The 12,226-nt window shown below is 37.7% G+C and overlaps 1 protein-coding gene across 7 annotated transcripts in view; it reads left to right on the forward strand.

The window, feature by feature from the left end:
- Positions 1 to 11,093, forward strand: part of napepld (N-acyl phosphatidylethanolamine phospholipase D) — a 56,966-nt gene extending 45,873 nt beyond the window's left edge. For all 7 annotated transcript variants that reach the window (XM_043713843.2, XM_043713840.2, XM_043713842.2 and 4 more), the window contains exon 5: positions 9,804 to 11,093. In XM_043713843.2, coding sequence (XP_043569778.1) covers positions 9,804 to 9,929 — 126 coding nt within the window. In that variant the 3' untranslated portion in view covers positions 9,930 to 11,093. The remainder of the gene's footprint in view (positions 1 to 9,803) is intronic.
- Positions 11,094 to 12,226: the final 1,133 nt, after the last annotated feature.

The following is a 12,226-nucleotide window of genomic DNA, read 5'->3' on the forward strand; positions in this document are numbered from 1 at the left end:
ATTAGCACTGCAGCTTCACAGTACCAGGGACCCAAGTTCAATTCTACCCTTGGGGGACTGTCTGTGTTTAGCTTGCACATTCTCCCTGTGTCTGTGTGAATTTCCTCCGGGCGCTCTGATTTCCTCTCAGTCCAAAATTGTGCAGGTGGGGTACTGGCCATGGTAAATTGCCCATAGCGTCTGGAGGTGTGCAGGCTAGATGGATTAGCCATGGGAAATGCAGAGTTACACACCTAGGATAGGTTAGGGGTTAGATCAGGCTGGGATGCTTTTTGGAAGTTTGGTGTGGACTTGATGGGCTGAATGTCCTGCTTCCACACTCTAAGGATTGTATCACTTTTAATGTGAGAACTGGAAGTACTAAAAAACAAAGACGCACAAATACTAGGCGGGATAGGCCATCAACACTTTGTCAAAGACGCACCAATGATGTCATTTAGCGACGTGATGAAAAGTCTGCTGAAAACCACACCAGCTTGGTGAACAAATCTACAACCTCATCCACAACCCAAGCTACAAATCTTTTCAAAAACTTTAAATACCTATGGACCCAACACCCTCAAACTAGCCTGATGATGGGACACAAATGCCATCCGCCTGAATGCAACCCGAGAACAACTGTACTTCCTACATAAATGCTTTAAGAAACAGGTACTGCCACCAAGGTTAAAATACAAACCACCCATCAACAACCAGCAGGCAAGAAGAACCGCAGAACAGAACGGCTGCAAAAAGCTAAGGGTTATGATCACCGATGCCCACAACCATCTCCACAAATATGAATGGGAAATTGCATGCCAAAAAGGTCTGTACTCTAACACTGCCGACCAGGAATGGACAACTGCATTAGATCAAGTCATCACCATACAACAACACAGGATCAGAACTAGGAAAAGATAAACAATACAGGGGAAACTATCAAAACTCACCCACAGTAACCATACATACAATACAGAGACATGGATAAAGAACCTCAGAGAGACCACTCACAGTCTCCGAGAAGTCCGTCCTGGTTCGCAGGCTAAACTTTAACTACAAAGATGCCAGAAAAATCGACTTCCTAGCAGCACTAGAAGCCACACTAAAAAACTGACTGGATGAAGAAACACGACAGACTATCAGACAGACGATAGCTCCAACTCTTAGCAGAAAAGGAAACTTGAACACATTCGCCACAGAAGAAAGGAAAGCACTGGAGAAACTCAAAAGGGATGAGAACATAGTTATACTACCAGTGGACAAAGGAAAGATGACGGTAATACTAAACAGACCTGTATATGGAGAAAGTAAATAAACTACACAGCTACTTACTACAGGTGGCGATTTAAACCCAACTCCACAACTCAACAGCAGGATTACCGTGACATTTGTCATCACTAAACGTACACAACTAGAAGAACCCACCACTATGTCAATAACATCCTCACTGGGATAAAGTTCATTAAAGAAGAGGAAAACAACAGCAGACTCCCCTTCCTGGTTGTATTAGTGGAACGCGCACCTACCGAGGAACTCCAGACCAGAGTGTACAGGAAGAACACCCATACAGACCAGATACTGAACTTTAGTAGCAACTACCCCCAGCATCCACAAACAAAGCTGCATTAGCACACTACTTAATGGAGCAAGGACACACTGCAGCAACCCAGAACTCCAGAAGGAAGATCAGGAATACCTATTCAAAGGATTTAAACAAAACCGGTAACCCAAGAGCACTATCCTCTGATAATTACACAACAAACGTAAAGAGGAAAACACTACATAACCAGTTATGACATTGACCATACTGTCCGTCAAAGAAATATCAGAAATGACTACCCAACTACTCAGACCCATAAGAATCTTAGTGGCCCACAAACCTGCAAACACCTACACCAGCTCCTCACAAAGGTTAGAGATCCGACACCAACATCCAGCAGGACGAACATTATTTACGAGATACCCTGCATGGACTATGAAAATAAAATTTACATATAACAACTGGGAAGAAAACTGACCATATCAGTGCACGTACACAACTTGCCACTGACAGACATGACTAGTACTCTCTCATTTCTGACCATACAGACAACAAGGACACAAATTCAACTGGGACAATGTAACCATCATAGTACAGGCAAAAGAGAGCCGCGTGAGAGAATTCCTTGAAGCTTGGCACTCCAACTGGAACTCAATCAATAAACACATTGAACTTGACTTGATATGCATACAGATACAGAACCAGAAGTACTAAAAAACACAGACACAAATACCAGGGTAGATAGACCACCAACACTTTATCAAAGACACATTGATTATGTCACCTAGTGAGGCGACAAAACATCTGCAGAAAACTAAACCAGCTCATCCAAAGAATCTATGACCCCATCCACAACCTGGGCTACAAATCTTTTCAAAAACTCTAAACACTAGGGGTGCGATACAATCAATGTATTTCTAAACATAATAAAATTCAGCAAAAATAACAATGTTTCGAAATAACAAAATGGTCATTGATTTTTCTTTTCTGTGTTGTACTTTGGTTGGAACATTAGTACTTGGCTTTTTTTATTTGAATATAAATATTAAATGATAAACAGTAGAGTATGAACTTGATTGCATCTGCTAGTCATATTTAAAATTCACTGACCATCTGAGAGTGATCACAGAACATTAGTGATCACCCAGTGAGAGCATTTTATTCTTGTGACCTGTGGGTATTTTGATTTGTGATTTCCAAAAGCTTTTATGTCTTGGAATTCTATCTTTAGTATTAGAAATATATCATAGTTGCTACTCCAGTGTTTAATGTTGAGTAGTACAAGCTAAATGTGATATTTGAAAGATTTTCTGTCCGATACATATATGATTATCAATGTACAAATGATCCAGTAGGGAATGATGACACTGAAGGGAAATGTGAATTGCTGCAAGGCACTGGATGATTTCAGCCATTCCATGAATTAGCGTGAAAATGACAGCTCACTCAGCATCCCCATGGCCAAGAATTTTAATCACTTGCATAGGGTAAAATTGGGCTCATAAATGAGTTTCAGGAAGTTGCTGTATTTGCTCATTTATTGCAATTTATCATTGTACAAGAAAACTGGTTACTTCCTAGCAACAGAAGTAACTTTTTTTTAAAAGGGATTTATCTTCTTGCAATGATTCTAACTTAGCAGTCCAGATAAGGTATAATTTAAACTGTAGAATTTCATTCCTATGGGTGATAAAATATTGATAAAGTTTTAAAATGTAATTGTTTCTTATTATTTTTCATCAGTCTAATTTTTTGTTATTGATCTAATTCTTTCATTTCTCTTTCTATGCTCATTTTGTCTCTTAATTCATTTGGTTTTCTTCTTTGTTTCTTCTTGCAAACATTATATTGGCTAAGGAGATTTTGATCCTATTGCTCACCAAGATCTTAAACTTCTATTTTCCCTCACCTGGCCATTATCAACGCTTTCTTTCAGCAACCTAAATGGTGATTTTAGTTTGTTTAAATAGGAAGAGGGAGGAAAGAATTAACCACCATGACAAGCCCCACTTCATCTATATCAGATTGTAGTTGTGTGCTAGAGGAGAAGGGGCTTTTATATTTCCTTTTGGTGAGTACTGCAAGAATTCCACAACAGTATGAGGCACAGTGCAATGAAGTACGTTTTTAATGCAGTTTCAAAAGAAAGTTATATTCCAGTAAATAAATAAACTGGAAAACATGCATTTTTTAAAACTATGATGTGTATATATTACAGATTTTGGTCCAGGACCTAATTTATGGTTACTACCACTTCATAAATAACAATTTCAAGAAATCTCCAACTCATACCTTACTATTTGTTTTCATAGGACTATTTTAAGACATATAGTTTGCTTCATATTGAGTATGTTGTAATTAGACTGCAATTATTAGATTTGCATATATCTAGAAGTGATTATTTTGGCTTGAAGCAAAGAATGATCAACAGTGCTATTTTGGAAAAAATACCTTTTTAGGCCTGTGTTGGCTGCAACATATTCCTGCTATAAGATTTCATTTAGAACAGAGGTTTGCAAATATTTTAGGGAGAAAATAAATTCTAATCAATTATTTCATAATCCACAAACAGAATTCTGGCAGAGTATCTTAAATTACTTGTAGTCCAAGGGGGAAAAGATTGATCCTTTCCACTAAAAAAAATCTTAATTGAGGTGAGGCTGAAAGACACTGAGTGAAGACTAAAGTTTTTCCTGTAAGATTGAATAAAAATTTGGATGGAGTAATTTTAATAGACCATTTTCACTTATGTCCTGGGTATATCCCAAATATTATTCTAAGCTTGCTCTACTCCAACGTCTTATTGTCTTATGTCTAAAATCCAGGAGGTCTGTGATGCAGAAAGGTTGGCCACTGAAAGCTTCTTGGGATTTTCGAGTAGGGGAAATGAGATTGTAAAGGAAGTTTTTCTCTTCGCAATAGATTATTAAGTCCCATAACAAAATATACAGCTTTTTGATCAGTTTCTGGATTCAGTTATTGGTGTCTCATTTTATCTCATATGTGATGTGAACTTGTCTTTACCTTAAATAATGAAACAATAATTTGGTTTAGGTCAAATTTTGTGTCTTAAAATGCAATAATTGAGAATTAGTTAGAATTAATCAGCATAAAATTTGGATTGATAATGTCCTCTTTTTGGGCACTACAATTATCTTAGCACAGACATAATTTTGAAAGGCCGTGTTAGGATTCTGCCTAGAGTAGTTCACTGGAAACTAAGCTCTGCTACTGCAAAAGTGTAAATATCTTATTTAATCATCAAAATAATTGATTTGTTTCTCTTTTATTACTGTTATCTAGAACAAAAGAGACTTTCACCAAGTTGTTTTCAATAAATCCAAAAATAACAGTTTGAAATATGTATTTTGCCTTTTAATAAGAAGGAGCAAAAGTGGTTAACAACTAGGCTCCTGTGCTGGATTGCACTATATTCTACTTTATCATAAACATGCATATTCATATACAGACATTACAAGATAAGATTGCTCTGCAGAGATATTATGATTGTCAAGACCACTGTAGGGGTTTGAATTCGAATAGGATGTTGATATGTCAAAATTCCTTTGCTTTCCTGTCAAAATGTTCCAATTGCTATTGATCAGCAACATGATGATGGAAGATCTTCAGACCAGATTTGAGATTCAGCTAGAAATATTTAGAAATTCTTGTTTGTAACTTTCAGGATTCATCCACATTTCATTGAGAAAGAACTCATTTCCTTGCAAACCTCCTCCCCAGCAACTGGCAGTTTTCTTTCAACATAATCTGTTATTTCCATCTTGGAAATCCTTTTTCCAACTCCCATTTAAATGGCAAAACAAAAACCAAAGTTCACATGCTGTTGCTAGGTAATTTCATTAACAGCCCTGTTCCAATACTCCTCCTAATTGTCTAGCAGTTAAGGTCATTAAAGATTCCTTAGCTGCCTTTTTAAAGCTTTGGATTGTCTTTTTTTTTTCAAAAGTTATTTGCTTTTCCATTGAACAGCAAGTAACCTACAATACTCCTTGACTCTTGACATTTTCCAGGAATTCGCATGGTAACCCTTTTGCAGCATAGAAATAGTTCAAATCTTCCAGTTCTCATAATCCATAAATATATCTGTTTCTAACAGCTATCTCCCAACTCTGCTGGAAGTCAGCAATGTGAGGGTAGAGGAATATTTCTGTGACTGCAATTCTGTTTCCAGTGGGATTCCGCAGAGGCTTGGTGCTAGGGTGTATCTTAATGATTTGTACTTAAATGTCAGGAGTATGATCAAGAACTTCACATGACAGCTGGTAAAGAGTAAGGAGGAAAGCTGTGAAATGTAGAAGATATCAAGGATCTGGTCAAATGCATAGAGCAGTGGAAAATGGAATTCAACTTGAGAAAATGGGGTAATGCAGTTGGGAAGGGCTTATAAGGGATTATTCATATAAAAGGCAGAAACCTGGAAAGGACTGAAGATTACCCTGTCTAAAACCTTCAATTTTCACTCTCTGTCCCATGAATGGACAATATCTACAAGATGCACTGTAACAAATCACTAAGGCTCTTTAGACAGTAATGTCCAAACCCATGACATTTAGAAGGATAGAAGTAGTAGATACATGAGAACATCCTGTGTGCAAACTTCCATCCAAGCCACACACCATACTAACTCGGAACTATATCACTGTTTTCTTCACTATTGCTGTGTTAAACTCTCAGATCTCCCTCTCTAACCAAACTATAGGAATACTTAAACCACATGGACTACAGTAATTCAAGAAGGCAGTCCCTTTTAAACCTCCTGCCTTCAACTTCTCAAAAATACTTAGGGAGGGCAATCAATGATGGCCCAGCTAGTGACACCCCCATGCCATGAACAAAGTTTAAAAATAGCATTGGAAAAACTCAAGCAACTCTGGGCCAAGAAGACCAGCCTTTGGACTGCACTCATATCTGCAAGCCTGACAGCAGTATGTGCTGGCTTACTGGCCCCACAGCAAGAGCAATGGCAGAATAGCAGTGGTAACAGGATGAATGCTGGGTTTCTTGCATCAAAGTGAATGGATACCAAATTTTCATGCATCGTGAACCCCAGTGCAATTTTGGGAGCTGTTCAATTTAAGCTTTTGTGTCCTCAAAGTTCTTGTAAAGTGTAAAATATCACTTTCTTATTTCACAAACAATTCATATAATTTGGTTCTAAAGTGTGATGTAGAGCCAAATGATGATAAGTCAGGGTGTATATATCGTACTAATATATTATACCACAAAATGACAGAATCATACAGTACACGAAGGGCTTTTGGTCTATCATGTCTGTACCTCCAAAACAATGCTAAATCTACTTTAGTCCCACTTTTTAGCACTTGGCCCAGAGCTTAAAAGCTATTACTTTTCAAGTGCGCATCTAAGCACTTTTTAATGGTTGTGAGGTTGCCCATCTCATCTACCCTCCCAAGCATGCATTCCAGATCCCCATCACCCTCTGGGTGAAAAACACTTTCCTCAAATCCCCTCTAAACCAACTGCTTTCCCCACCTTTTAAATGTGTGCTCCCTTGTTACTCATCCTTCAAGCAAGGAAACAGCTGCTTTATATCCATTTGTTCATGCCCCTTATTATCTGACGCACCTCTATCAGATTCCCCCCACCCCTTTCTGCTCAAAAGAAAACAACTTGAGCAAATCCAGCCTCTCTTCATAGCTAAAATGTTCCAGCCAGCCTGATGATTCTTCTCTGCACCCTCTTCAGTGCAATCACATTTTTCCTGTACTGTGGTGACCAGAACCACGCATAGTACTCCAGCTGTGGCCAAAGTTCTATGTAGCTCCAACATGACCTCCCTTCTCGTGACTGATAAAAGGATGTGCCCTGTTAATCTGTCTGTTGCTTTCAGGGATTTGTGAAGAAGCACCCCAAGATCCCCGTTCCTCAACTTCCCAGTTCCTATCATTCATTGAATACTCCCTTGTCTTGTTACTTCTTCCAAAGTGCATTACTTCACAGTTATCAAGGTGGCTCAGTGTTTGATTCCATCCTCTGGTGACTGTGTGTGTGTGTGTTTGTGTGTGTGTGTGTCTGTGTCTGTGTGAAGTTCGCACATTCTCCCTGTTTCCTGGGTTTCCTCCATGTGCTCCAATTTCTCCCAAAGCTGAAAGATGCGCAGGTTCGGTAGACTGGCCATGCTAAATTGCCCAGTGTTAAGGGATGTGCAGGCTATGCAGCTTAGCCACGGGAAATGCAGGGTTACAGGAATGAGGTAGGAGGATGGATCTGGGTGGGATACTCTTCAGCAGATCAGTTTGGACTTGATGGGCCAAATGGCTTGCTTCCACACTGTCAGGATTCTATCATTATCTGGATTAAATTTCTTTTGCCCATCTGACTAATTCATTTGTATCCTCCTGTAACCCAAGACCACCTTCCTCACTGTCAAGCACTCAGCCAATCTTTGTGTCATCCGCAAAGTTACTTATCATCTGTCCCACATTCTCATCTATGTTGTTCATCTATATCACAAACAATATGGGATCCAGTACTGATCCCTAATTAAGTCACTGGCTATCGGCGACCAGTCACACAAATAGACTTATACCACCACCCTCGGTTTCCTGCCACGAAGTCAATTTTGGATCTAAGTTGCTAACTTAGCCCAGTTTCCATGTATTATTAACTTTTTTTATTATCTCTCATGCGGACCTTGTCAAAGGCCTGGCTGAAATCCGTATCAATTACACCACTGCATGACCCTCATGTACATGCTTGGTCATCTCCTCAAAATTTAACCAGCTTCATTTGGCATGACCTCCCAGATCAATTAAACTAATTTCCTATATGACCAATTGCCAATATCGGTGTCAAGGTAGTTAAAGTGAAAGTTTTTTTGAAACAACTTGGAAAGAAAAGTCAGCAATCCAGTTACTTCAGCTTGCACTCTGTTCCCTCTCAAGTAGTGTGTGGAGATGATATTAAACAATGGGATTTGTAGCCATGAAAGCAACAGCCTAAACTTGCATAGCAGCAGTGATAAATGGAAAGTTTATAGTTAATATGGTACAATCTGTTTGGCTGATGTAGCTGTCAGTATTATAGTTGAGAGATAAAGGTATAAGGCTTGCTGCAGCAATGCAGATGTAGCTATGAATTTTAGGTCAGAATACTGATTGGGGATTTGATAAATGATAGGGATCATCGTGCATTACTTGAGGCTTGTAGTTGGTGGGCTATGATATTTGAAGATTAATTCACTTAATCGTTTGTCTGAGGTCACTGAATTATTTTTGCAACACAGCATTCATGTACTTAGGGTTTGATTATTTGGCATTGACTGTTGCAGCTGTCAAATTCTACTGACTTCTTAGCAGCTATCTGGACAGCCTCCTGTGCATATATCCCTTCTCCTTTACATCACCATTAAGACCTCCAGTGCAAATTCTGAAAATATTGGAATTCTTTCTTGCACAAATTGCTATTATTCAGTTATTTTGTACCTCAGCATGATTTGCATTTGGACTTTCACTACCTGCTTCAGCCACAATGAACTTCTGCTTTGAGATGCAGGCAGACGTTATTCATTGTAGCTAGCTTTAACGCATGCTGGCCCTTGCTATGTTGGACCCCTGCTGAGGTGTGCAGCCACTCAACAGCATGGCTCCACTCTAAAATCATGGTAATGAGTAGGAGCCAGAGGCTGGCATATTGCTTGCATCAACATAAGTGGATGCCAAATATTCGTTCATTTCGAGTCCTATTTCATTTTTGCGACTTGCTCAGTTTAAGTTACTGTATCTTCAGAAAACACTTGTAGAATGTAATATATCATTTTCTGATTTCACAAACAATTCAAATAATTTGGTTCTAAAGGATCATGTAGGGGCAAATAATGATGTGTGCAACTGGTGTTCCAGTATATCCAACCACAAAATGGAAGAACAACATCAGTTAAACTGATTTCGCATATGACCAATTGCTAACATTGGCATGAACGTAGTTTGAGTGTGAAAGTGTTAGCAATGATTTGGAAAGGGAAAAATAGCAATCCAATTACTCTAGCTTGCTCTTCATACCTTCTTATTACTTATGGGGAAAATCACTTCCTGATCTCTCAAGTAGGGCATGGAGTGGATCTTAAATATGAACAATAAAAGAGCAAAAATAAAATGTTAATGAATGAAATGTATAACTTTTAAGGTGGCAGTTTAGAAATTATACTGAAATGATAAATTATTTATTACCATTAATATTGTCATATTTATATTTTCCTTTGTGTGCATTAGTATGCATTATTAAACTATTATTTCAATTCCAGTACTACTTGGAACCTCGAAGGAAACTTGAGGAAGCTCGAGAAAGATATGGATTGAAACCAGAGGATTTCTTTGTTTTGAAGCATGGAGAATCGAGGAATGTTGGTGAAAATGAAGCTTTTCAATGAAAACAGACACCGATTATAAACTAGGTGTGGCTGTTTCACAAAGACGAGTAGAACTAGGCTTGCCTTTCCACTAACCATACTTTTAATTTTGGGCTGAAAATTAATTGAAATGCCATTAGTTTGAGTTGTCACCATTCTTTAATCTTGCTGCACATATTAAAAACAAGCATTACAAATGCTAGCTTTGTCGAGTAAAGTCTTCTTTTCCTCAGTTTTTTATTGGTTGATGTCTGTCAAGTGTTTGTTTTATTGAAGAACCAGAATACATTATTTTATTGAGAAATACTTTGGATAAGTGTGGGTTTTGCAGTTGTTGGCTGCCTAAATCGAACCTGTGATTGTCTTCCATTGTAGATGTATTTGACCTGCCATCTGCACGTTTGCCAAAAACATTAAGTTTGCACAATTTAAATTAATGGATATTTTAAGCATGTGAAATGCACAAAGCTTTACTGTAATTAAATACACAATATAGTTCCAGTTATAACCCTGAACATGAAATGGGAAGTTGGCCTTAAGACAAGTGCCTCTTTAATAAGCAGGAATTATACTGACACTATACACCAGAGGTTAGGTAACTGTACGAAGATGTGGATTATAATTGTTTTTTGAATAAATCATTTGTGGCTCTGAGCCAAATTATTGGCAATCATTGCAAAACTGAGTATGCTACATAATTAGAAGATGCAGGACTGGAAGGAAAGGATAATGGTAGGCTGCACCGTTAACTCAAAGATGCTTTGCTGGAAATCTGGCTCAGTCTGATGTTAATTAACCTCTACATTTGTATTTTAGGCTTTTTTATAAATACCATGTGTCTCCTCTACAGGAGATATTTTAAATATTTTTAATCAATTTGCTTGGGGGATGGTGGAAGTGTTATACTTTAACTGTGGGATATAATGTATTGTGTTTATTTTCCAATGTAAAAATTTAAAGTTTGAATGGCTGATGGTTACATATTTTGTAGCTATAATTGTAATACTCCTTTTCAATTAACACTTGAGAACTGTGTGAGTATATAGTATATGCATTATTAGAATGGAGTAGAAGTGGAGATGAAATCATGAAAATGTGATGAAATGTAAAAAATGGAGAAGAAACTCCAGTTAACCTCTCAACAACACCATTCACTGCAAAATTAAAGTGTCTATTTTCCTGTTACTATGTCTGCCTGTTTACATTTGGATTATTTGAGATTAAGTACTGATTATAACTTCAGTGTAAGAACTATGGTCTCCCTGGAGAAATAATCAAAATTAAAGACTCTGAAGTCTACACTAACAAAATGACTGGCATATTAGTTGGATATTCTTCTTGCTTGCATTATGTGGAAGCTTAATATATACAAATTGATTGTTGAATTTGGCTACAATATTATGGATGAACTTCACAAAAAAACAAATTAGCATCGAGTGTTTTAAGACATTCAGACAATGTGACAAAGCACTAAAGGAGAAATTAGTGACTGAGATAAGTGAACTGTCTTTCTCTAGTTCCACAAATTCATGGGTCACAAGATATATGCAATCATTTTATCTGGTTCTCAATATGACCAGTCATATGTTTTTCTTTTCTATATTAGACTTTAATAAAAGGACTGTTAAACAGGCTTATTTAATAAACAAAATTAATTAGAACATTATTTCATAGAGATGCAAACTTGGTTAAGAGACAGTTTGTAATATAAGCAATATACATTTAAATCACACAAACACCAGGTAAAGGAAAAATATATTTGCTTCTGGACAAGTCACATATTTTTGGCCATTAAGTCATGTTCTTCAAGGTAAAAAGACTAAAGTTTAGGATGTTCACATGGCTATCCGTCTAATATTCTGCTGCAGGGACAGATGTCACTAAACACATGCAGCTGTTGCTGGGAACGTTCGTCAAATTCCTCCTCATTTCAGTCTTAAATTAGAGGCCCTTTATTCTGAGACTTTGCTCCCGAGGGCTAGACTTTCTCATGAGAGGAAACATGCTCTCAGTATTTAGCCTATCAAACTCCTTAAAAATCCTATATGTTTCAATAGCTCGCCTCTCATTCTTTTAAATTCCAATGAGGAGAGTCCCAATCTGTTCAACCTTTTCTCATAAGTCAGTCCCTCAATTCTGGGGATCATCCTAGTGAACTTTACCTTGAACTGCCTTCAAATAGAATTTCTGAAATCAGAGGACCAAAACTGCTGAGATGTGATCTCTCCAGCAACTTGTACAGCAGCAGTAACTCTTACACACTAACCTCTTGAAATAAGGGCCAACATTCTATTGGCCTTCCTGATTATCTGTGTTTC

This window comes from Chiloscyllium plagiosum, unplaced genomic scaffold (assembly GCF_037043375.1).
Source record: "Chiloscyllium plagiosum isolate Xiang-an unplaced genomic scaffold, Cpla_swu_hap1 HiC_scaffold_23, whole genome shotgun sequence".
Classification (NCBI taxonomy): domain Eukaryota; kingdom Metazoa; phylum Chordata; class Chondrichthyes; order Orectolobiformes; family Hemiscylliidae; genus Chiloscyllium; species Chiloscyllium plagiosum.